The 27,423-nt window shown below is 37.3% G+C and overlaps 1 protein-coding gene and 1 non-coding gene across 2 annotated transcripts in view; one reads left to right on the forward strand and one right to left on the reverse strand.

The window, feature by feature from the left end:
• Positions 1-3,337: 3,337 nt before the first annotated feature.
• IBTK (inhibitor of Bruton tyrosine kinase) overlaps positions 3,338-27,423 on the forward strand; it is an 87,730-nt gene continuing 63,644 nt past the window's right edge. The window contains exons 1-4 of the mRNA XM_049772182.1: positions 3,338-3,494; positions 16,840-17,523; positions 22,707-22,803; positions 25,321-25,445. Coding sequence (XP_049628139.1) covers positions 17,203-17,523; positions 22,707-22,803; positions 25,321-25,445 — 543 coding nt within the window. The 5' untranslated portion in view covers positions 3,338-3,494; positions 16,840-17,202. The remainder of the gene's footprint in view (positions 3,495-16,839; positions 17,524-22,706; positions 22,804-25,320; positions 25,446-27,423) is intronic.
• On the reverse strand, positions 20,121-20,224 carry LOC126007452 (U6 spliceosomal RNA). The gene has a single exon (XR_007495024.1). It is a non-coding gene; the product is annotated as a U6 spliceosomal RNA (small nuclear RNA).

The following is a 27,423-nucleotide window of genomic DNA, read 5'->3' on the forward strand; positions in this document are numbered from 1 at the left end:
ACATCTCCCCTCTTGATATGTGAATTTTCATACTTTCTGGCAATGCTTACTGGAGCTCTCTCTGCTTTTGAAGATTCCTATGCTCTCACCTGAGAACTTTACTCTCTCATTCTTATCCTCCTTCCTTATTATCTCCAAATAAAAATTTTATACTTCATTAGTCCTGAAATTCTTTACTGTGGGGAAGGAAACAGATCTGAAAAGCCTGGGCAAGGTCTAGGACAGACTTTGTTTTCCTTGTCTGAGTAAGGCTCACAGTCTTAGATCTCCACAGCCATTTCTAGATGACCAGAGATGAAAAGAGAGACAAAGTAGCAGTTTTCCTTCTCTGGGCAACTGCCTCTCTTGTTCCCACTTCACATAAGTTTTTCATAGACTGCCACCGGATCAAAAGCATATATCTTTTAGGTATGAAGGTAGCACTATTAATTTATTCTGGAAAGAAGATGGATTTAGGGGGTTTATTTCAAATACTATGTTGTTTATAAACATTTCTGTAGTTCTCTGTTCTGGCATTATCACAAACTCTATGCCTTTAGAGTAATCTATTTCTATGTTTATTTCTCCTATATATCTACTTCAGAAATTCAGTCATCATTTTCATATTTGCTTGTGTGTGGTGGTGTAGTGAAATTTCCTGGGGATGGAAGCCAGGTCTTTGCATACAAGTCACCTCCTTTACTTGCAGCTGGGACTCCAACTTTTATTTTAAATTTACTCAAGTGACAATTATTGCAAATCATAATAAATTAAAAAATTTTAAATGATAGAAATGAAGATCCACCTATAATCATTATTATTGTTATGGTTACATATCTTTGTTCTTAATTAGTCCCAAAAGAAATTAGGATATTTTCCCAAATTAAAGTACAGTGATACCTTCTGATTATAGAAGATTTATTTTTAATTTTTACCCCCCCCCCATTCTTGTTTTCTCTGTTCCCCAAAGCCTGAGATAAAGACAGTAGAACAAATGATCAGAAATCTTTGTTTAGATTTGCAGACACAATGGCTCAGGGAACCAATCAGGAGGGAATTTATCACCCTCGTATTCACATACTTGTGGCCCATTTTTTTGGGGAAAATCTGATGTTGCTCAGGGTTTATTCCTGGCTTAGGGGACTATATGAGGCGCTGGCAATGTTACTTGGCTTGGCCATATACAAGGGAATTCCACTACTCACTGTACAGTCTCTCCTCTTGTATTTCCTTTTTTATTTCCCTCCTCTTTAATCCCTCCCCCAAGTTTCTCCCGGCAGTGCTCAGGGGTTACTCCTGGCTGTCTGCTCAGAAATAGCTCCTGGCAGGCACGGGGGACCATATGGGACACCGGGATTTGAACCAACCACCTTTGGTCCTGGATCGGCTGCTTGCAAGGCAAACGCGGCTGTGCTATCTCTCCGGGCCCGGGACACCATCTTTCTAATATACTGCATCTAAGACTATTCACATTTGATTGGTTGGCTAGAGCCAAAGTTGGATCCTTGCAGGTATTTTTTTCTTTATATAAGTACAAAAAATAAAAAAAAACAGCTTTTGATGTCTATTATTTACATATACATGTATTTTCTCATTTAACTGTATTTTTTTGTACTAATTATGTTGTTATTCTGTTCTGTAAATAGCCAGTATCTTTAAGGGCATGTAATTTTCTAGAGAAATGGGGAGCAACTCCTTAACCCTTGGCCTGGAATATTATTTTTTTTCTTCTTTCTTCATCTAATTATCTCCTTCAAATTTAAGTATCACTTCTTTACAAAAGTTATTACAACATTATAGACAGTACTTGAAAAAGTTGAAACCATTTACTATTCTTATGTTTGGAATTAAATAAATACCTATCAGGTGTTTTTGTTTATTATGGAATTCTCATAAGTGTGTAGCTAGCACTTGCGAATTGTTAAAAATGCATGATGACTGCTTGGAATAATGCTGCTAAGGAAATACTTCTTTATAAAAGTAACACTATTTTTGAAGTATATTTTTGAGCTAGATTCTTTGATAAGTGCCAGTTTTTTCCAGTTATAGCCAACACGTTTTCACAACTCTTAGATACATTATTGTTTCTGTTTTCAAGTGAGGAAATGCATTAAAAAAGCTAATTAAAGCAACCAGATAGAAGCAAGGAACATGATTTGACTTCAGGTGAAGGCCTTTATTTCGATTTTTGACTCTACTTGCCATCTTCATCGACGAATTGCACAATTCCTTAAATTGCAAACTTGCTTTCCTTACATGTCAAACAAGAGGTAGAGGCTCTTCATGGGGGTTTAAAAGAACACGGCATGACTATTCATTCTATCTTTTCTCCTCTCCTTGAGGGGTGGCTTTGCCAAGGAAGGAGTTCCCCTACTGCAGGCCAAAAATTACAGATGTTGCTTAAGGTAGCCTGAGTCCTGGACCACGTAGCAGGGCTGATCATCAAGGCCCTTGGTTGGTCCTGAACCAGCGCCTTTTGGAACAAGCCCAGCACCTGGCACCGTATGGGCCTGACCTTCTGCAAGTACCACGTCTCTCTCTCTTAGTCTCCAGGGACTTTGTCACCAAGGGCTTCTCCGTCCACGTTCTGTTCTTCTTCACTGTCAGTTCGAAAAAACAAAACCCATCAAGCTAACTGCATAGTTAAAATGGGAACATTTCAGCGCTGATTCGCGTTAGCCGGGGAGCGGCATAAATAAATATCTACGCCCTCAGGTGGTTCCCTGCTATCTGAAAAGGCAGAGTCGCCTTCCCCGGAATAGGGTAACGCCCCTCCGGGGGACGTTTTTTCATAGGCCCTAGGCGGGAGGGAGGGAACTTTTCGGCGCCAAATGGTTTAGTATTTGGCAACTGCTGCTTGGGGAATAGGTGGCTTGGGCACCTAGTCTTTCCTCTCTAGATTTTCCCTCCAGTCTCAGTCCGCAATTAGTTCCCTGAAAACTGATACATTTCCTTTTAACAACGTTCCTTCTTAAAAGAGTTTCCTTTTAACTCGATCGGGACTCCGAGTCGCATTCTCACACTACTTCTGTTAGCCCACCCCATCGATTTGGATCCCCCAGGCCGGATCCCCCAAGTAGGCTCCCCTCCCACCCCGTCCATTTCTTGCGCCAACTCCCCAAGGCCAGCTGGGTCACAAGCTCTCCGAGGACCCGGGAAAAGGCCCCAGATGAGGAGCTGCCACGCGACGGCCGGCCTGGCGACGCCAGCCAATCAGAACCCAGCAGACTTGAGTATCAGCCAATCACCACGCGCCTTATTTTCGGGTCTGGCTCTGGCCGGCCCTTTCTCTTCTCTCATCCCTTCCTGGTGCCCTTAGTCTGGGCTACTTGTAGCAGCTGCCGCCGCCGCCGCCGCCGCCGCCGGATGCTCAGAGCTTGACGCGGGGCCTGGGGAAACGCTTCCTCCCCCCTGGCGCTGTTCCAGTTGTCCTCGAGCTTGCACTGAAGATGAATCCCCGCGCGACCGTGTGCGCAGCCCGCGGAGGTCACGGGCCTACTTTCAACTAGCGGCCGGTGAGAGAGAGCTCCTGGGCCCGGCGCGGCCTGACGTGGCACGCTCGGCGCGGGTGGAGGCGGCGGGATTCCCTCAGCAGCGCGGGGGAAGGTTCGAAAGGGAGGGCGGACGCCGCTGAGGTTCTCGGGGTCTCTGGGGGTGCTGCAGCACAGCGCGTGCTGCACCGGACGGGGCCTGACAACGACCTCGCCGTGTTCCGGAGGCTCCCCGTCCCGCGGACTTCCCGGTCCTGTGCAGGGTCTGAGCTCCGTGGACACGCCCTCTTGTGGCCCCGGGGCGCCTTCTCGTACATCCGGGCCTTGCCAAAGCCAGACGGCCCTTGCCAGTCCCCAGGGCGGGCTCTTAGTTCAATGCCCCCCCCCCCCCCTCCTCCCGAAGCTGCTACTCCAATGTACTGGGCGACTTGCTCACTGTGACAAGTGACCCGTCATTCCAGGGGAGGGACCGGCAATACCTTCAGTGCTGTGGTGCCCTGCACTTTGGTCCCACGGCGGGACCTGGACCTGAGCCTCCCTTCCCGACTTCTTTTGATTCTTTTCTTTTTTATAATATTTTATTTAAACACCTTGATTACAAACATGATTGTGGTTGGGTTTCTGTCATGTAAGGAACACCCCCCTTCACCAGTGCAACATTCCCACCACCACTGTCCCAAATCTCCCTCCTCCCCACCCCACCCCCGCCTGTACTCTAGACAGGCAAACTTTCAAGCCTGTTATCGAGACTGGATAAGATTTGGGGAAGCGGGCCCGGAGAGATAGCACAGCAGCACAGCAGCGTTTGCCTTGCAAGCAGCCGATCCAGGACCTAAGGTGGTTGGTTCGAATCCCGGTGTCCCATATGGTCCCCGTGCCTGCCAGGAGCTATTTCTGAGCAGACAGCCAGGAGTAACCCCTGAGCACCGCCGTGTGTGGCCCAAAAACAAAAACAAAAAACAAACAAACAAACAAACAAAAAAAGATTTGGGGAAGCGAAGCAAGACTGTTGAAAGTCAGTATTTAGTAAAAATACTGGGGAAATTGGACGTTCACATTTTTGAATTGTCCCTTCTTGATTTTTGTTTCTTTCTCTTTTCTATTTCGAACTTTTATTAAAAACTCATTTTTAGGGGACCGGAGAGATAGCATGGAGATAAGGCATTCTCCTTTCATGCAGAAGGTTGGTGGTTTAATCCCGGCATCCCATAAGGTCCCCTGAGCCTGCCAGGCGCGATTTCTGAGCATAGAGCCAGGAGTAACCCCTGAGCGCTACAGGGTGTGACTTAAAAACAAAACAAAACAAAAAAAGAAAAATAAGAAAACAACAACAACCCCCCCTCATTTTAAGAAAGTAATAATAGGGGGAGATGAAGGCACAAAGAAATGTTTTCTAAAAGAATTCAAGTTAATCGGCAGAAACTAGTAAAGAAAAATTTAAGTCGAATGTATGAAAAAATGCTTGCTATTTAAAAAGTTTTCAAAAACAAAATAAAAAATGTAAAAACTTTGGGCCCGGGCGGTGGCGCTAAAGGTAAGGTGCCTGCCTTACCTGCGCTAGCCTAGGACGGACCGCGGTTCGATCCCCCGGCGTCCCATATGGTCCCCCAAGAAGCCAGGAGCAACTACTGAGCGCATAGCCAGGAGTAACCCCTGAGCGTCACCGGGTGTGGCCCAAAAACCAAAAAAAAAAAAAAAAAAAAAAAATGTAAAAACTTACTGAGGGCTTCTGGATTGCTAAATTCTACCGATAAAATTTGATGTGTTTTAAAATTACTTTATGCTCAAGTATTATAGATATAAGCGAATGTGTCTGCTATGGACAGAAACTCAGCGTTAGCTGGTTAATTATTATATAATTGTTATAATGATTTAAAAGTTAGTTTGCTTTCAATAATAGCTCAGTACTTTGCCACATCGACAGAGATGCTTAACCTCTAATTATTTGGGAACTTTTTTCAATTGTAAATATGGGTATTGCATTTACAAAGTATTAAAATTTCTATCTCGTTAGTATTTTAGGAAACATTGAAGTAAAATAAAATATTGTCTATTCTTAATTTTTTTTTTTTTTTTTTTTTTGCTTTTTGGGTCACACCCAGCAGTGCTCAGAAATCGCTCCTGGCAGGCTTAGGGGACCATATGGGATGCTGGAATTCGAACCACCATCCTTCTGCATGCAAGGCAAATGCCTTACCTCTATGCTATCTCTCTGGCCCCAATTCTTAATTTCTAAAGCTATATTGTGAATTCCTAAAATAGTATTTGTCCAAAAATTATAAGGTGAACTATTTTCAAGAATTGCAGATTTTAAAAGTACTTTATTATAAACCATTTTAATTTCCATTCTTATAGCAGTTATTTACATTTACTATAAATAGCAGCTTGTAGCCGAAGATAGTTCTGTTTTATATTTTATATCTTTTGTTATTTTTGGATCATAACAGGCGGTGCTAGGGGTTTCTCCTCTTTCTTCACTAAAGCTTAGCTGGCTCAGAGGTCTTTATGGGGTACTGGGGATCAGAACCCATGTCCAGGCTAGCCCCCTACCTCTTCTATCTCTCCAACCAAGATAATTTTGTTTTAACGGGCACTTAAAAGCCTTACTTATTGAATATATATGACATTTTCTGAAAAATAGGAAGTAAGGCATATTTTTTTCTTTTTCTCTTTAATAAGTTTAAAGTCTTTATGCGTAAACAATGTGTAAACTTCCAAGACAGATTGCCATCAGCATTTTACAGATGAAGAAATTGAGGATTAGCGAGATTGAGTGACTTGGATATGGGTTCAGATAGTAAGAATTTAACTCCTGGGGTCTATTATAGTGGGTAGGTCTCTTGCCTTGCTCACTATGGACCCTGATTGAATCCCCCGAATCCCATGTGGTCCTAGAGTCCTCCAGGAGTCAGTAAATTTTAAGCATAAAGTTAAGAGTAACTCCTGTGCACTCTCTGTGTGTAGCCCTGAAGCCAGGTATGGGCCAGACCTAGTGGTGTCCTGGGCTGACTCGTAGCTCTGTGCTTAAGGATCCCTGGTAAAGCTCAGGAGACTTGTTGTAGGGAATTAAATCCTAATTGGCTGCATGCAAGGTAAAGGCCAGCAGCCTATGCACAATACTCTTCTTCAACCCTAGAGCTTAATTCTCAGGACTAAAAATAGGTGTAATTTTTTCTATTTCTCACTGAAGAATTCCTAACTGCATTTTGAGCGAGAACAGTTTAGAAAGAGTAGAACAGATATAATCTAAAATATTAGTGATTTTTTTTGCCAAGGTTACTTACATCTTTCATTCAATTTTCTCATTGTACAGTGACTATATTATGTGCATATAAATTTATTTAAAATAATAAGAATGAAAAAAGAATTAAGTTCATGTATGTAAACCAATATGCTTATTCATAAGAACAGTTTAAGATAGTAGATAATGTGTCCATAAGCTATGAGCAAGTTGCAATTTTGTTAGCTTGGTGAAAAACATTTCAAATGAAAAGGACTCATTTATATGAGCCACTTTCTGACCTGTACACCAATATGTCCCCTCTCCTTTTTTGTTTTTCTTTTTTAGATTTTTATTGGATGCTTGAATATGAATAGTTCAATGTACTTCTCTGAGTACTTCTCAGAGTACTCGAGATAGTCTTATGTCTGTTTTATAAGTGAGAATTGAAGCTTAAAAAATAGTTATAGTCCCTGTGTCATTTACCTAGTTAGTGGTATCTGGGTTACTAGATCCAGTGTTTCTAACTCAGTCTAAACCAGTGATTCTCAAATAGTGGGGCATGCCCCCCCCTGTCTCCGTAAAGGAGGGGAGCCGTTTGACCTCGGCAAACACTGTCATAACAAGCTAAGGCCTGTGTTTATGTCTCTGTATGTCTCTGGAGCTGAGAGTTGCTGTGTCCTGCTTCAAACTGGGCTTCAAAAAGTTATGCATTGTAAAATGTTGTTATGCATTCAAAAAGTTATTCATTGCAAAAATGCAATGTGCTCATTGTAGCCGTTAATCCAGACATCACTTCTGATTAAAAAAATCACTCAAATTATTTTATATATTTTTGTTTTGCAAGTTAGAGTTTTTTTTTTTAATAAAGATACTATTTACAGTTGCATGGGGGGGTGCAGAAACTGTTTTCTTCCTAGGGGGGCATGACAGAAATTAATTGAGAACCTCTGAGGTAGAAACTCAAACAGTATAGTCTCCAGACCTAAGTTGATTCCATTTTCTCAATGATAAGCTTTTCTAAACTCATGAAATACAGATGTTCCTTCCATTTTGGTCTTGGATTTCAGAGCAGCATGATTAGATGTATGTTTTAAGTATATATCTATATACTTGAGTATAAGCCAACCCCCCTAATTTTACCCTAAAAACTAGGAAAACTCTGACTTGAGTATAAGCCGAGGTAGAAAATGCAGCATGAACTGGTAAATTTCAAAAATAAAAATATATTCCCAAAACAATCACAATAATTGAGGAATCAGTATGTTAAATGTTTTTCAATATTTATTGCTAAAGAAAAACTGTAAACTAGCAACAATAACTTTAAAACTTTAAATAAAGTGCAGAAAACCATAGATTAACAGGTAATTAAGCTAAATCACAAAGGTTAAAGTCCTTAAGAATTGGATTCCTCCTCCTCATCTGTATATTCAAACAACTTCTGCTCTATCTGATGTGAGGGTATCAGCATAGACATTGTCATCATCACTGAGTTTGCAGATATAATCACTGCTGTCGGTCTCATACAAAGCGCAGAATAGTGTGGGTCAAATAGTACAGTGGCATACAGTTCAGTTCAGCCGCTTACCTCTTCAGCTCAGCCACAACTTGTGGAGTCAGCTTAAGCTGACTTGCAGAGGACAAGAGGACTGGAGACTACATGCATTTGATTCAATGCGTGTGCACCAAATCAAATAACCTGTATGACCCAAGTATAAGCCGAGTTTGGGTTTTCTCCAGTATAGGTAACTGAAATCTTAACTGTTAAGTAGAATGGTGAGACATCGTTGCGGGCTTAACTTAGTGGCTTAATACCCTTTCAGCTGACCAGTTTTCAACACTGAAGAGTTGCTTCTAACTACACTCATCCAACTTAGTTTCACTTTCCCAATTACACTATATTCTGACATACACAACAACTTTTTTTTTTTTTTTTTTTTTTTGGTTTTTGGGCCACACCCGGTGATGCTCAGGGGTTACTCCTGGCTATGCGCTCAGAAGTCGCTCCTGGCTTGGGGGACCATATGGGACACCTGGGGATCGAACCGTGGTCCATCCAAGGCTAGCGCAGGCAAGGCAGGCACCTTACCTCTAGCGCCACCGCCTGGCCCCTCACAACAACTTTTCACCTCTAACTTTTGTTTATATGTTTTTCTGATTTCTTTTCAGCTGGAAGCTTGGAATTACTACTGTATTTTGACATGATCCTATGTCTCTAACTACTTTTATTTTTAGAGAAAGGCATATCTGGCTGGCCATAATCCTTACACATGTATTAAGATCATATTCAACTCTTTTATTTATGGTATGAAGGGCTTTCTACCTTGAATTTATCAGGAATACCTTATGTTTTTGTATATATACTTTTTTTTGAATTTCAGCTAATTTTTTTTTTTGTTTTTACTCAATAATTTATTATCAGTAATCTGTGCTTCATTTTATCTCCACATATAATTACATGTTCCTTGTTTGGATAGTAAGGACAAATAAAAATATGGCTCAAAACCTGGTTGGCTACCTGAAAAAAAAGTGTCCTTCACTTTGTATTCTTGTTCCAGTTTCTTAATGTATATTTGATATGCTTACATAGAAATAAAAAGTAACCTTATGATTAGCAAAGTAATTTCTACTATTTCTAAGTGAACTCAGACATATTAGACTTTTGGATGAATTCAATATTATTAATCAAATATGGGGCATACTGTGAATCACAATTATTGTTATCAGGCATCATCTCATTACTTTTCAGTGATTAAATAGCTACTTTTAAATGCTTTCATATTTTGAATGCTACCTAAATTTCTATTACATGTTAATATACATTTGAATCATACTTAATTTTTCTGAATCTCTATGCCATTGATGAATATACCTCTAAACCTAAATTATTAGCTGAACACATTTTGCAGTGTAATCATTTTTTATAATTTAAGCTTCCCTTATCTAAATAATGAGATTAACCTCAGCTATTCCCATTCAATTTTCCCTGAATGAGGGCAGTTCAGCTAATTTTTTTATTTAAAATATCTTTAAGCATCTTGATTACAAATATGATTGTGATTAGGTTTCAGTCATAATAAAGAACACCCCCCTTCACTAGTGCAACATTCCCACCACCAATGTCCCAAATCTCCCTCCATCCCACCCCAACCCCAACTGTACTCCCGATAGGCTTTCCAGTTCCCTCATTCATTCACATGGTTATGGTAGTTCTCAGTGTAGTTATTTCTATAACTGCACTCACCACTCTTTGTGGTGTGCTTCATGAAGTGAGCTGGAAGTTCCAGCCCTCTTCTCATTGTCTCAGGATAGTTGCAAAAATGACTCTTACTTTTCTTAAAACCGATAGATGAGTGAGAATATTCTGTGTGTCTCTCTCCCTCTGACTTATTTCACTCAGCATGATAGATTCCATGTACATCTATGTATAGGAAAATTTCATGACTTCATCTCTCCTGACAGCTGCATGATATTCCATTGTGTATATGTACCACAGTTTCTTTAGCCATTCGTCTGTTGAAGGGCATCTTGGTTGTTTCCAGAGCCTGGCTATTGTGAATAGTGCTGCAATAAATATAGGTGTGAGGAAGGGGTTTTTGTAATGTATTCTTGTGTTCCTAGGGTAGGAGTGAAATAGCTGGGTTGAATGGGAGCTCAATTTCCAGATTTTGGAGGAATCTCCATATCGCTTTCCATAGAGGTTGGACTAGATGGCATTCCCACCAGCAGTGGATAAGAGTTCCTTTCTCTCTACATCCCCACCGGCACTGATTGTTCTCATTCTTTGTGATGTGTACCAATCTCTGTGGTGTGAGATGGTATCTCATCATTGTTTTGATTTGCATCTCCCTGATGATTAGTGACAAGGAGCATTTTTTCATATGCCTTTTGGCCATTTGTATTTCTTTTTTTTTTTTTTTTTTATCAAAGTGTCTGTTCATTTCTTCCCATTTTTTGATGGGATTAGATTTTTTTTCTTGTAAAGTTCTGTCAGTGCCCTGTATATTTTGGAGATTAGCCCCTTATCTGATGGGTATTGGGTGAATAGTTTCTCCCACTCAGTGGGTGGCTCTTGTATACTGGGCACTATTTCCTTTGAGGTGCAGAAGCTTCTCAGCTTAATGTATTCCCATTTCTTGATCTCTGCTTCCACTTGTTTGGAAAGTGCAATTTCCTCCTTGAAGATGCCTTTAGTCTCAATGTCATGGAATGTTTTACCGACGTGTTGTTCTATATACCTTATGGTATCAGGTCTGATATCAAGGTCTTTAATCCATTTGGATTTTACCTTTGTACATGGTGTTAACTGGGGATCTATGTTCGCTTTTTTGCAAGTGGCTAACCAGTTCTGCCAGCACCACTTATTGAAGAGGTTTTCCCTGCTCCACTTAGAATTTCTTGCTCCTTTGTCAAAAATTAGGTGTTAGTATGTCTGGGGAACATTCTCTGAGACTTAAGCCTATTTCACTGATCTGAGGGTCTGTCTTTATTCCAATAACATGCTGTTTTGATAACTATTGCTTTGTAGTACAGTTTAAAGTTTGGGAAAGTAATGCCTCCCATTTTCCTTTTCCCTAGGAGTGCTTTAGCTATTCAAGGGTGTTTATTGTTCCAGATGAACTTCATAAGTGTTTGATCCACTTCTTTGAAGAATGTCATGGGTGTCTTTAGAGGGATCACATTAAATATGTATAAAGCTTTGGGGAGTACTGCCATTTTAATGATGTTAATCCTGCCAATCCATGAGCAGGGTATGTGTTTCCATTTCCGTGTGCCCTCTCTTATTCCTTGGAGCAGGGCTTTCTAGTTTTCTTTGTATAGGTCCTTCATGTCTTTGGTCAAGTTGACTCCAAGATATTTGAGTTTGTGTGGCACTATTGTGAATGGGATTGCCTTCTTAACATCCATCTCTTCCCTATCATTATTGGTGTATAAAAAGGCCATTGATTTCTGTGTGTTAATTTTGTAGCCTGCCACCTTGCTATATGCATCTATTGTTTCTAGGAGCTTTTTGGTAGAGTCTTTAGGGTTTTCTAAGTAGAGTATCATGTCATCTGCAAACAGTGAGAGCTTGACTTCTTCCTTTCCTATCTGGGTGCCTTTGATATCTTTTTCTTGCCTGATCGCTATAGCAAGTACTTCCAGTACTATGTTGAAGAGGAGTGGTGAGAGCAGACAGCCTTGTCTTGTACCAGAATTTAGATGAAAGGCTTTTAGTTTTTCTCCATTGAGTATAATATTTGCGTCTGGCTTGTGGTAGATGGCTTCAACTAGATTGAGAAAGGTTCCTTTCAGTCCCATCTTGCTGAGAGTTTTTATCAAGAATGGGTGTTGGACCTTATCAAATGCTTTCTCTGTGTCTATTGATAACCTCATGGGATTTTTATTTTTCTTTTTGTTGATGTTTTGTCTTGTGTTCATAGACTTACAGATGTTAAACCAGCCTTGCATTCCTGGGATGAAACCTACTTGGTCATAGTGTATGATCTTCTTGATGATGCATTGGATCTTATTTGCCAGGATTTTGTTGAAGATCTTTGCATCAGCATTCATCAGGGATATTGGTCTGTAATTTTCTTTTTTGGCAGCGTCTCTGTCTGGTTTTGGTATCAAGGTGATGCTGGTTTCATAAAAGCTGTTTGGGAGTGTTCCCATTTTTTCAATTTCATGAAAGAGCCTGGCTAGGATTGGTAGTAGCTCCTCTTGAAAGGTTCGAAAGAATTCATTAGTAAATCCATCTGGGCCTGGGCTTTTCTTTTTAGGTAGCTGTAGTTTCAATTTCCTTCATAGTGATGGGGGTGTTTAGATATGCTACATCCTCCTTACTTAACCGTGGAAGGTTATAAGTGTCCAGAAATTTATCCATTTCTTCTAGGTTCTCTTGTTTAGTAGCATAAAGTTTCTCAAAGTGGATATATAGTTTCTATCTGAAATCTTCCCTAATTCCTCTCGACCACTCTATATGAGTTACTTATTTTTATCGTAGTCATTTTATATTTTTTTGCTTGTTTTTAGTATTATGTTTTTAGTACTGCTTAAATAAAATCATTCTCTTTTACCAAACTCTGACCTTTTGGTGTAATAATTTGTTTAATGATAATACATTGTTTTTTAAATGAATAGTTGTTAAAGCAAGTTACACTTTCACCTAAGTATCATCAGGAAGCCATACTTAACTATCTTATTTAAATATTTATATTTATGTTTATTTGTGTGTATGGACACACTTAAGAGACAATATGGCAAAACAAAAATAACTTGGAATTTACAGTTAAATAAATTGTGCTTGAATTCTAACTCTTCTACTGTGATGTGATTTTGAGTGGATTAATCTCCTTGATGTTAAAGCAGTATTTGTCACCTTTTCTCAACTGTGACTTCCTGATCTATTTCCTTCTTGTGATTCTCCCTTTCCTGTTAATTCCCTAGTTTTATGATAGTTCCCCTCAGTTTAAGTGCTCTTTTTTTAACCTATGACCCCTATGGAATATCTTGGAATATATATTGACCCCAGATGAAAAATACTTATGCAAAGTACCCAGTGTGTAGTAAGTCCTTAATAAATATTTCTAGGGCTAGAGAAAACTCTGGGCTAAGAGTACATACCTTGGGGACTTTCTAGGCTATTGCTGTGCATGGTGCTGACCTGAGTTTATTCCCTAGGATCACATATGTTCCCCTAGTGCCCTCTAAGGGACCATTCAGCGCAGAGCCTGGAGTAAGCCCTGAGCATTGCTCGTTGTGCCCCTTCCAACAAGAGGAGTATATGCCTTGAATAGAGGGGCCCTACGCTCTATCTTCAACATTAAAAAAAAAATGTCTGTCTTCTGTAAGCATTCATTGAGTACATATACAAGATTTATATGCATAATATTAGAAATATAAATAGGAATTTAAGAGAGATAAGATGACAGGGAAGACAGATTTGGATATTAGGAACATGAGGGTTAAAGTTTAAATCATGTGATTGAAATTATTCTGGGAGAAAAAGGAAGACGGCTGAGTATAGGATATTGAAAGAAACTATTTGAACATCCAAGGAAGGCATAAAATCCTGGTAAGAAGTAGTAAAGGAGAGGTTTTATACTTACATGCTTTATTGTGCTCTCTATCACCCACTTTTTTACTTTTTTTTTTAATAATTAGAACCCTTGTAGAACTTAGAGTCTTCTAAGTTCTTCTGGGGATACACTATTAACTGTATAACTGGAATAGCAAAAAATTATTTGGCAGTTTGAAAGTCATTGGTATCCTCAGTATTGCTTTAATTGGAGCATCTTTTCTTTTTTTTTTTTTTTTTTGGTTTTTTGGGCCACACTCGTTTGATGCTCAGGGGTTACTCCTGGCTAAGCGTCAGAAATTGCCACTGGCTTGGGGGGACCATATGGGACGCCGGGTGGCCGGGCTATTGAACCGCGTTCCTTCCTTGGCTAGAGCTTGCAAGGCAGACAACCTTACCTCTAGCGCCACCTCACCGACCCCTAATTGGAGCATCTTTTCAAGGAAACCTCATATAAAGATGTTGAAGGTAAAATATGAATTTTTGGATCAAAATTTGTTATTTTTTATTACTAACGAAATAATAGTTATCAGAACTACTTTTGGGGGTTCATTCGGAGGCACTCAGGGGTTACTCCTGGCTCTATACTCAGAAGTTGCTCCTGGCAGGCTCAGGCCCATGGGATGCCAGCAATTGAACTGGAGTCCATCCGAGGATGGCCATGTGCAAGGCATATGCCCTACCACTGTGCTATACTTTTGTCCCCAGAACTACTATTTTTTGAGTGCATGTAGTTACCAGGAGTTATCCTAAACCATAATAATTATGTGAGGTTGGTGACATAGTCTTAATTTTCAGATAAGGAAATATGGGCTTAGAGAGATTATATAATTTCTTAGGGTTATATATATTGTAACCACCAGCACTGCTGTTTTATTACTTGTAGGACTCTAAGAGAAAGCAGTTAATCATATCTATATTTTTCATTATAGATAATATAGTAGGTATCATTTTTATATTAAATGCTCTCTTTTCTTTTTATTTTAATATATAAACAAATTCAGGAATACTTTTTTATTGCATCTTGACTCTTCCATGTAGGGTTTGATGATTTACCCATAAGTAGTTTCTTTTATGGAACTTTTATATGTATGAATGCACTTAAAATACAAAAATGGCAAGCCTGGCCAGAAAGAAAGAAAGAAATCATATATAACTATTTTGCTGATCTTGCTATATATCTTGATTGTTTCAATATTTTAAATACTTGAGGCTTTGGTACCTTTTTTGTTTGTTTTGTTTTGTTTTGTTTTTTTGTTTGTTTTTCTTTTGGGTCACACCTGGCAGTGCTCAGGGGTTACTCCTGGCTCTATGTTCAGATATTGCTCCTGGCAGGCTCAGGGGACCATATGGGACTCTGGGATTCGAACTACTGAACTGCATACGATGCAAACACCTTACCTCCATGTTATCTCTCAGGCCCCTTTGGCACCTTTTTCTTTTGTCACTAACTACAACTCTTTCCCCCACTTTTAGTATGTCTGTTTAGATTTATATTAAATGTAGGCTGTGGTAATATTTGTAAATACTTTCAATTTTAATAGGTATAGATTAGGAGAAACAGATCTGTAGCCAAGGCAGACGTCTTACCACTTGCACCACCGCTCCACCACTCCGGCCCTTGTACATAAAGTTTTATTTGCAGTGGGATAGAGTTCCTTTTTAGTATATCAACTTTTATGTACTATGCCATTCTGAAAATGGTACCTCTATATACTAACAATATATATTTCTTTTATTTTTAAATATATATTTCTTTTGAGTGAGGTAAGTCTCTTCCTTTAAATAATTCACTTAAAAGGCCAGAGAGGTGGCACAAAATGGTAAGGCGTCTGCCTTGCAGCACGCTAGCCTAGGACAGACAGCAGTTTGATCCCCAGGCATTCCATGTTTTCCCGAGCCAGGAGCGATTTCTGAGCTCATAGCCAGAAGTAACCCCTGAGGGTCACCGGGTGTGGCATGCCCTCCTCCCAAAACTTGAAAAAACAAAAACAAAAAAAAAATTCACTTAAATTTTCCACCTCTTTTGTATTTCAGAAATGTCATATTATTTTTTTTAAAAGATGGGGCCAGAGAGATAGTACAGTGATAGGGCTTTTGCCTTGCATGTTCCTGACCCAAAGCAGACCTGATTCCCGGAATTCCATATGGTTACCCCAGCCTGTCAGGAGCAACTTCTGAGCACAGAACCAGGAATAACCCCTGAGCACCACTGATCAGAAATGTCATATTATTTTTTTTTTAAAAGATGGGGCCAGAGAGATAGTACAGTGATAGGGCTTTTGCCTTGCATGTTCCTGACCCAAAACAGACCTGATTCCCGGAATTCCATATGGTTACCCCAGCCTGTCAGGAGCAACTTCTGAGCACAGAACCAGGAATAACCCCTGAGCACCACCGGTGGTTGGCCCCTCCTCCCCCCAAAAAAGGGAATATCACGTTAGATTTTTACTTGTTTCAATGATTTAGAGACTATATTAAGCGATTTTCTTTTTGTCTTTAAGTTGTTTTCTTAAATTTATTAACCTTTTGTAACTTTTTCATAGTAGTTCATACTTGAACCTTTTATGCTTTGAGATTATAAAAGAGTATTTTTATGTAGTCAAATCACCTAGAATTTATATTGTAAGAAAGAAAACATAGCTACATTTTTTATTTACTAATTATTTTGATATCCATTCTTTATTCTCTATGGCACAAGACCGTATTGGGCAAAGAATAACTTTAGCACTTAAATCACTGAGGAGAGTGTTGGTTATTGGTGTTAGAGGTTGTCAGACAGTATTTTAAGGAATAAAGAATTGGAATGAGATTTCCAAGATGTTAATTTGCCAAGAGGGAAAAAGGAGAGAAGGAATATTTCTAGAAGGAAAGAGGTAAGCTTAAATACAAATCCTAAAGTTAACCTTAAATGTGAGTTTCAAAAAAAAGAAAATAGGATGACTGAAACAAATTACGCTAACACAGATATGATAGCTTTTGTGTGAAAATACAGATTAGAAGCTACTATGGAAGTGGCCTTACTGAGCAAAGAAAAATAATTATTTTGTAATTTTTAATTTTTACTTGCTCTTCTCTTTCTTTTGCAGGTCACCTCTGCAATTATGGATATTTGAAAGGATCAGACAGTGTGGAGGGGGAGTTCCCCTTCTCACTCCCCCTTGGTGCTTGATTATAGGAATAATTTATAAAGTGCAAAACTTTTTAAATAAAGAACTTATTTTGATATAAACTTTCTAGAGCTGTTTATAATTTTTGATTACTTGCCAAAATAAATGGTATGAAAATATATAGTTTTACACTATTGCCACGAAGACTTGATTTATAATTCTAAATAGACTGTCCATTTGTTTTCTATAAATATTGATAGCACCTTAGTGTCCTAACTTTTTACAATTTTTAAAATTAGTCTTAATTTTTCTGAAGAAATCAGCTAAGGAGAAACAATTAGGATGAGTTCCTCCATTCCTGACTGTACTTTGAAGTGTCGATCACTGAAGCATGCATTGGCTGTCCTATCTGTAATAACGAAGGGGAGTGAAAACCAGATAAAGGCCTTTCTCTCCAGTCACTGTTATAATGCTACAACTATCAAGGATGCCTTTGGTAGAAATGCTCTTCACTTGGTTTCCTCCTGTGGGAAAAAAGGAGTGTTAAATTGGCTTCTTGAGAAAGGAGTGGATCCATCATTGAAAGACAAGGAATCAGGATGGACTGCTTTGCACAGAAGCATTTTTTATGGACATATTGATTGTGCTTGGTCTCTACTGAAGGTGAGTGTCATTTATTTTAAAGCTGTAGAGTCTAGAACAGAGAGATAAAATACCATCATGGGGCCAACCTTGCTTAGAATCTCCAGCATTTCATTTGATTCTCCTTAATACCACCAGTTATGGCCCAACAATTCTCTCTTAACCTCTTCCATTCAAAATAAAACAAATCTTTGGTTTGACAGATATGATTCTTGTTTTTGTTGTTGTTGTTATTTTGGTTTGTTTGTTTTTAATATAATTTTTATTTTGATCATAGTGGCTTACATTTGTTGACAATATTATTTTAGGTACATATTTACATAAAATCCGGGGGGATTCCCATCGCCAAATTGTCCTCCCTACACCTCCATTTTTGTCCTCCCTCCCATTTCCTCTTCCCTCACCCCCAGGGCGGCTAGAATATGTGGTCCCCTCTGTATCTGACCTACTACTTAGTAGTCTTGCACCTGTTTGGTCTTGATGTCTCCCTTATTTCCTCCCTCTAACTGGAGGCAGGACTAGCTAGTACAAGATGCATGGTTTTGTTTGAAAAAGAGAAAAGTAATAAACTGGGGTAAGAGTCTAATACGCCGAAAATGGGCGGAATCCTTCTAGGGGCTCTCATCAACAATTTGACAATTTGAGAGATGAAGGAGAAAAAGAAGGTGAAACACTCCACCAGTACCAAAAGAAGTGTCAAATATCCAGTGAGGACTCCAGCTATATCGATAAGCACCACAAAAAACAAACACACACAAAACAAAACAAAGAAAAACAAACAAACAAAAACAAAACAAGAACAAAAAAACACGCCATGGTCTTGAAATAAGAAACATGGCATAGCACATAAAGAAAGAAAAGAAAGGAAGAGAAAAAAATAAGTATAACTGGGGACAACAATTTCAATAATCACACCCAGAGAAAGCGACCAAAAATAGATAGGTAAATAAAAATAATAATAATAATAAATGAAGATAAAAAAAGGTTTGTTTGTTTTTTTGGGTCATACACAGTGGCACTTAGTTGTTATTGCTGGCTCTGCGCTCAGCAATCACTCCTGGCAGGCACTGGGGACCATATGGGATGCCAGGATTCGAACCACTGTCTGTCCCAGATCGGCTGTTTGCAAGGCAAATGCCCTACCTCTGTACTATCTCTCTGGCCCCCAGATATGATTCTTAATTATTCTATTCATTCTTACTTTTAACTGGAATGTGAGTTGTTTTTATCATTTATTTGATACTGTTTACTGTGTAAACCCATCTTTAGAATTCAAGTCCTGGACCAGGGTTATAGATCAAGCGATAGAATATGTACCTAAGTGTGAGCAAAGCTCTTCCCAAACATCTTTGGGTCTCAGTTCCTGAGACAGTACATACAAAGAATTGTTTTGTACTTCAAAGTTTAAAATAAACTGTTGGTCATATTTGTCACTGTTTCCATATAATTTTGTTGGAGTCCTAATATTTTATCTTGTATCAAATTCTTTGTGTTTTGTACTGCTTTTTAGTAAATATGATTTTGCTTTTATCATATGGGACCTGGGAAGCAGACCAAGATTCTATACATATAATCATATTTCTGACCCTATTTTACTTTTATATATCATTAAATGACCATGTAGTTATATCACTTAGGACTGTTTTTTGAATAGTAAGTTTATATCTTATTACAAGATTATATCTTATAGGATAAAGTATTTATGTGGAGTTGATAAATAATTAGGACCAATTTAATTTGTAAGCTTCCAACAAGGAGATTGTTTCTTCTACTATAGTATTTAATATTGAGATATCTTAAGATCTACTAGTGTGATCTCAGAATTAGAAGTCTTACATATTAAATTGAATATTTTTTTAATTTGTATAAGTTTTGTTGCATTTGTAGAGAACCCAGATAAGAATAAACAATTGTTCTCCCTAAAGAGCTTGTAGCTGTCTTCAAAGTTTTATCTATTTTTGGCCTTTAAAATAATTATTTTAGGTACTAGGGATAAGCAGAGCATGTGCATTAAGTATGAGACCCTGATTTAATTCCTGGCACCACAAAAAAGTATGATCAAATAACTATGTACCATTTCTCTGACCTAATAAAATCCTTTTTTCTTTCATTTGAATTCTCAAGTAAAGGAGGTAAACAGAAAGCAAATAATTGAATAAAAAAGGAAAATTCTTAAATATTGATAATAAAACTCTTTACGTGCAATAGAAACTATGATAACGTAAGCATGACATGATAGAGGTGTATCAGATACCTCAGACTAGCCAATGTGGTTCTGAGTCAGATGAATGCAGTTGTCAAATTTAAAATTAGCTAAATCTCTTTATAATATCTATGAGTAAAGTGGAATAACTAACCTGAATCTTAAGTATTATGTAGTAATACCAGTTACTTATAAAACTTACTAGCTTGTTATGATACAACCACATGTATAGCAGATGAGAAAGTTGTTTGTTCTTAAGTAGGAGGGCATCTAACTAGTTTAATCAAAAATACTATTCAAATTATTTTAATTCATAAACTTGAAGGTAGAGTTGACTCTAGCCATATTTAACCCACTGGAAGTGATTTAGGTCAAAATATTTTGATGTTAACTTTTTTTAGAAACTCATTTATTTAAAAATATGAAACGCTTCACGAATTTGCGTGTCATCCTTGCGTAGGGGCCATGATAATCTCTGTATCATTCCAATATTAGTATATGTGCTGCTGAAGCGAGCACTGATCTTAATTTTTTGTCAGTAAAAGGTCTAGAGAATAATTTTAAATTCTTTCAACTAGGTCATAACAGGTACTTCTTCTATATTACTTTATAACATTCTGGACTCACCTCTTATTCCATGTTGGAATTTTTCACTAGTATTTAGTATTTCTGTGTAGGTATGATCTGCCCCCTATTTCTGGCAGGTGTTACCTACTTCTTGTTTTGAGCCATAGGTCTTGGCACTTATGCTTGACCATCTAAAATGTAAGTGAATTAAAGCCACTAAACAACTCTTGGCTAATGAGGAATGTGAACTGGTGGCCAATATTTTTAAATTCCTGTTTTTGTTCCTTGATCAAACAATTATATATTTCACGAGTCACAGAAGATCCAGGTAGTACCTTGCTTGAGGCTTAGAGTTATCTATTCTATAACGAATGTACAGATTTTTCCACCTTCCTTTTACTCTTGGTTTCTCACTACTAATTTTTAGCAGTACTTAGTATTTAGCAATTTCCTAAAAAAACTGTCTGCATGCCTATCTGTATTGTTTGACTTTTAAGGAAGACAGTCAAAACAACAAAAACTTCATTAAAGACATCTTCAGTAGGGTAACACTAGTTTGTACTTTAAGTTCATCTGCTCTTTGTTACTATTAATTTGAAATTTGCAGACTTATAAGCATGCTGCTAAAACACTTTAATAACTTATCAGTTTTCTTATTTGGAAGATATGTAAAGAATTGATATTTAGATATATACACTGATTCTACTATGTTTAGAATTTAAGGTGAACATATTAGAAATTGTCAGTGTACCATATGAAGTTGTAGGAAAAAAATTATAGTTGTTTGAACCATTGAGTTTATTTAGCATAGTGCAAATTTATTTATTCTAACTAGGTTCTGGATAGTATACATAAAATTTAGGAAAAATTTATAAACTTGGCAAACTAAATATTCAAAATCTTAGTGTGAGGATTCCATTTACAATATGGCCCCAGAAAATACTCTTTTTACTCTTATAAAAACCACATTACTCCATGAACTTATTATTGAAATTGGCAGGTAACTCAGTATGAAATTTATTAGGGTTTAGATAATTTCTGATTTCACTCAATTAGTAAATTCAGTGAACATCTTGTTAAATCAATACATTTCAGTTTATTTTGAATCTATTGAAATTATTTTTTCCTAGTTACCCTAAATCATATATGAACATTTCATCATTAAAATAGTTAACTGTATTTTATCAAGCTATCATCAGTTATTAAACATTATTCTTGAGTACTTTTCGTACTTAAATAACAATAATATTAATTTAACTATCTTTAATCTCTGCTCCATCTAATGTCCTGTATCCTAGAACTAATTATTGGATCAAGTCCAGTCTTCCCCAGCTCTATTCCAGTGTTTTTTTTTTTTTTGTTTTTGGGCCACACCTGCTCAGGGGTCACTTCTGTCTATGCACTGAGAAATCGCTCCAGGGGCTCAAACTGTGGTCCATCCTAGACTAGCCTTGCATGCAGAAGGACCGTGGTTCAAATTCCGGCATCCCATATAGTCCCCTGAGCCTGCCAGGAGCAATTTCTGAGCCTAGAGCCAGAAGTAACCCCCTAAGCGCTGCCGGGTGTGACACCAAAACCAAAAAAAAAAAAAAAAAAAGTTTTGTTTCATTTCTAAATTTGATTTTCAGAGATAAATTATAGATGATTGCAAATTCATAATGCACAGCCGTACTATATTTGTATACACTTGACCTGTATATAATTTGTGAAAGCATAATTAAACAATGCTATGAAAATGCAAATAATATTTTATATAAATAGGATATGATTATTTTTATATCAGTTATAGATGGTAAAAGACATGGTAGCATATTAAATTTGTACAGTAAATCCTGCTATAAGTATTTTATTACTGCCTTGAAATCTCTATAGCCTGGAAAATATGGAGCATTGTTCTTTAATATAAAAAGTGTTTGTATGTATGTATGTATGTATGTATCTATCTATCTATCTATCTATCTATCTATCTATCTATCTATCTATCTATCTATCTATCTATCTATCTATCTATCAACACAGACACCTTATTTTCTTACCAGGGAAAACTTGAATAGCCAATTACTTTAGATTTTTAAAAACCCCTTATTTTTTTTTTTTTTGGTTTTTGGGCCACACCCAGTAAGTAACGCTCAGGGGTTACTCCTGGCTATGTGCTCAGAAGTTGCTCCTGGCTTGGGGGACCATATGGGACACCGGGGGATCGAACCACGGTCTGTCCAAGGCTAGCGCAGGCAAGGCAGGCACCTTACCTTTAGCGCCACTGCCCGGCCCCTTAAAAACCCTTTCTAAATGTATTTTTTTTTAAATAAGAAGCTACTTATTAAAAAAATAACTTATAGGCAAATGTTTAATCTATAAAAGTAAATATAAAATTTAGTTGTATGTACATATTCATATGTATTTTTCATACGTGCATTTTATTGCTTTTTTAAAGCATGGAGTAAATCTGTATATTCAAGATAAAGAAGGATTATCAGCTTTGGATCTTGTGATGAAGGATAGACCATCTCATGTAGTATTTAAAAATACTGGTAAGAAAATTCTATATAAATATTCCATTTTAGGTACAACTTAGAAATTTTTAAAGACTTAATTTGTTATTAAAATTTATTTTTTGTGGGGGGACACATCCAGTGTTTCTCATGAGTTATTTCTTTTTCTGTGTTCAAAAATTACTCCTGACTTGCTCTGGGCTATATGGGATGCAGGGGTCATATCAGGGTCGGTCCCGTGCAAAACAAATGCACTGCCCACTGTTGGTAGGTGCAACACTTTACCACTATGCTCTGGTCCCTTATTAGAATTTTTTAGAAAACACTTTGTGTAAATACAGGGAACTTTTCCTTTGATATTTCTTGTTTATTTTTTGGTCATTGAGTCAGAGCACTGATTTGTATTTTTCAATTTCATTTTATATAAGTCTCAAGGAGTAAAAGTACAGACTAAAGGTGGAGTTTGTAATTAATATAAAATAATTAATGTGCATTCAGAAAGTAATTGGAGCACTTGAGATACATAGAAAAATGAAGCAGGTTTTTGCACCAACATATTTTTTTGGGGGAGGGGTTACTCCTCAGAAATTGCTCCTGGCTTGGGGGTCCATATGGGATACCAAGGGATCGAACCGCTGTCTGTCCTAGGTTAGCATGTGCAAGACAGACGCCCTACCACTAGTGCCACTGCTCTACCCCCCAACATATTCTTCTAATATCACCTATCCCATCTCTGTTCTTTGAGTTTTAGAAATGGGCATTGGCAGAATAAGAAAAGAGATTAAATAAAACATTTTCTAATTTTTACTTAACTAATGAACAAGCTGAGTAAGAACAATTTTCAGTTTTAACCACGAATACTATGAAATTTAACTATGAAATTTTTAAGTCTTCCAAATTGAGTAGAGTTATTATATATGAAATAAATATGAATTTACCTGAGATTAAATTGTATCCAAGCATATTGATTATTTCCTGAAGTACTAGTGCGATTCCCCTCTCCCCCATCGGTCAAGAATACACTATTAAAAGTAGGTGTCTTGAACTTAGTCTTATACTAATTTTCTTCCCTGACTGTGGTCCTTTTCTTTCCTTTCTGCTTTCTAGTATTTTGAAAAATAGAAAGAAAAAAGGCAATTAATATTTTATTAGAAACAGTAAAAAAAAAAAGCCTAATTAGGACGTTCTGTCTATGTATTAGTAACATCTTTTAAAATAGCTGTATTATTATTATTTTTAAATTCTTTATTTTTTGATTGATTGGTTAGTTTTTGAGCCACACCAGCTGCGCTCAGGGGTTAATCTTGGTTGTTTACTCAGAATTCGCTTCAGCAGCCTGGGGGACCATATGGGATTCCAGGAATTAAACTGGATCCCTCCTAGGTCAAATGCCTTATCGCTGAGCTATCTCTCCAGCCCCTAAAATATCTATTATTTTTAAAGAAAATTGGCAGATATGGCAGATGATATTTTGCTCATTTGGCAGTTAACTAGCAAAAAGCAAAAATTTTTGGCCTAAATTGAGAAAGGTATATATTGATTTTAATTTTTATTACTAGAATTGCATATTATTATTAATAGATTTATACTTTTATTTATTTTACTATAGTTTAGTTTATATGATTACAATAGTGTTGAAATTTGTGTTGTTGATGTATAAAGTTATTGAACCCCACCATCACTAAAAACGTTCCCTCAATCCTCCCATTGGTGACTTGAACTCAGGCCAAGGTTTGTCATTGTTCAGTATTTTTTATTTCTTTTTTTGTCTCTGTTTTATAGGAAATAAGTGAGATGACTCAGCATTTGCCTTTGTTCTCTGACTTTTATAACTTAAAACACACTATTCCATTCATGTCATTACGTGATTGGTTTCTTTTTTTTTGGTGCTTTTTGGGTCACACTCGGCAGTTATTCCTGGCTCCACACTCAGAAATTGCTCCTGGCAGGCACGGGGGACCACATGGGATGCCGGGATTCAAACCGATGACCTCCTGCATGAAAGGCAAACGCCTTACCTCCATGCTATCTTTCTGGCCCCACGTGATTGGTTTCTTACAGCTCCATAATATTTTGTTGTTTATATGGTACAACTTCTTAATCCATCTGTCACTGGAAATTTGGGTTGTTGCCACATCTATTCACTGCTCACTGCAGTGAGCATAAGTGCACCTTTATCATTTCAAATTAATGTACATTTGTTTTGTGGGTAGATACTAAATAAGTGAAATAGCTGTACTGCATAGGAGTTCTAAATTACTTATTTTGGGAGGAATTTCCATACTTTTTTTAAGATTGTAAATTAGAAATATTTTCACAAATAGTAATTCAGTTTTTCCTTTTTACTATATCCCTGCCAACACTGATGGTTTTGAGTCTTTTCAAAATGTATGCCAGTCTAATGGCATATTCATATTTTATAGAGTATTAGAAGCATCCTTTTAAATATGGTAATAAAATTAGTTCTTATAAAGAGTTACACTGTTTAGTATGCCTATAATAGATTCATAATCGTTTTAAAATATGGAAGATTATAAAAACTTATTTTCATTTTAGATCCTACCGATGTGTACACGTGGGGAGATAACACAAATTTCACTTTGGGACATGGAAGTCAGAATAGCAAAAATCATCCAGAGTTGGTAGATCTGTTCTCCAGGAATGGGATTTATATCAAGCAGGTATTGAGAATTATTGTATGAATATTTTAAATATTTTCATATTTTATAATTAATCTTACTTGGACTATATTTTTGAAGGTATACTAGCATTTCAATAAAAAAGTCACTAAGAACTACTTATATGTTAGATTTTTTTGTTTTTGGTTTGGGCCACACTCCTTGGCACTGAGGGGTGTCTCCTGGCTCTGCTTCAGAAATTAATTCCTGGTAGGTTGCCGGGGATTGAACCTGGGTCAATTTCATGCAGGCAAATGACTACCTTAAGTACTGTCACTCCAATTCTTAATTTAGATTTCTAGGCTTTAATTTTATTAAGAACGAGGTGGAATACCATAAAGCTTTGAGATTCCTTTTTTGTTTTTTTTGGGGGGTGGGGTGGGGCTTTTTGTTTTATTTGTGTGGGGCACACTGAGCTATGTTCAGGACTTATTCTTGACTCTGCTTCTGATGTATTCCTGGCTCTGAGCTCAGAGGACTAACTCAAATGCCTTGTCCCTGTATTATCTCTCACAAACTATGATATGTTTATGTAAACAGGTAGCGTTAAGAATTAGAAGGCAGGGGTAGGGTGTTTACCTTGCACATTGCTGACCCAGATTCCATCCCCAACATCCTATGGTCCCCCTAGCCTGCTAGGAATAACCCCTAAATACCACTGGGTGTTGACCAAAACAAATAAAAAAGGCACTGTGTACTATGGATACTAATTTTTTAAAGGTGCTTCTGATATACAAAACCACCTGTGTTACAAGTTGATTTTTAAAGTGAAGTGCAAAAATCTCTGTTATTAGTTCAAGTACGAGAGTCCTTAAACATGCATAAGTATAAAAATAATGCTGATATATTCACCTCAAAATACTTTTTATTAAAAATAATTAAAACTTTGCTTCCTAATTCTATGGACATTTCCAATAACATGTCTGTTGAGTTCATTGGGATTCTTTTTCTTAGTATAATTGTTAATGCCACCCCCTTTCATTTACAAAATATTCGGATATTTAATTGTAGTATTACTGTATTTAAGGCTCTGTCTAACATCTCTTCCATGCTGACAATCATTGCAAAACTATCACAACTCAGTTTTAAAAATGAAATGATGTTATAAAAGCTAGACTTCTGTTGGTGGGGCATTGAAATAACCCAGGAAGGAACTCAGACTATTTAATAATTTGGGTATAAGCTTGCAGGAAGAGAGAGGAAGACAGGGGAAGGAGGTGCGGAGAGGAGGAAAGGAAAGAAGGGAAGGGGTAGGGAGAGAGAATGGAAGAAAGGGAGGGAGGAGAGACAGACTGATTCACAGAGAGGAGGGTTGGGAGGGAAGGTTGAACCATATCCTGTGGTACTCATGAGCTTTTCTTGGCTCTGCTCAGAGATGGCCCCTGAAAGTGCTACAGTACCTGGGATCAAACTGCATATTTGGCTACATGCACATCAAGCACTTTACCTTCAGTGTCCAAAACCCTTTTTAATAGTATTCTTATGTAAGAAGTCACTTAAGATTGATCAGAATTTTGCTGTAAAAGAATTGAGCATATTTAATTTGCCAAGGTTGGGAATAAAATAGTATATTGAGAGAAAATAAAATGCTACTGCTTTTAGACAGGGAAATAGGAGTATTTTATAAACTAATGATGTAAGATATCATTTAGTTTTGGCATCACAGAGATAGTACAGTGAACAGTGTGTGTTTAAGTTGTATGCAGCCATCCTGGGTTCAATCCCTGGTAACCTTATGGCTTCCTGATTACCACCTGGAGTGATTTCTATGTGAATAGCTAGGAACATTGATAGTTGTGGCCCAAAAATACACAAACAAGATTTTATTTAGCAGCATTTAAGTAACAACACTATAGTACAGCACCAGAAAACAAAAACAAAAACAAAAACTGTTCTGTGACATATTAATAACACGATAGATTCCAGAAAACTAAGAGTTTAGACATGATTTTTTATGCCTGTAAAAAATTAATTGCTTTAA

Source organism: Suncus etruscus, chromosome 4 (genome assembly GCF_024139225.1).
Source record: "Suncus etruscus isolate mSunEtr1 chromosome 4, mSunEtr1.pri.cur, whole genome shotgun sequence".
NCBI lineage: Eukaryota > Metazoa > Chordata > Mammalia > Eulipotyphla > Soricidae > Suncus > Suncus etruscus.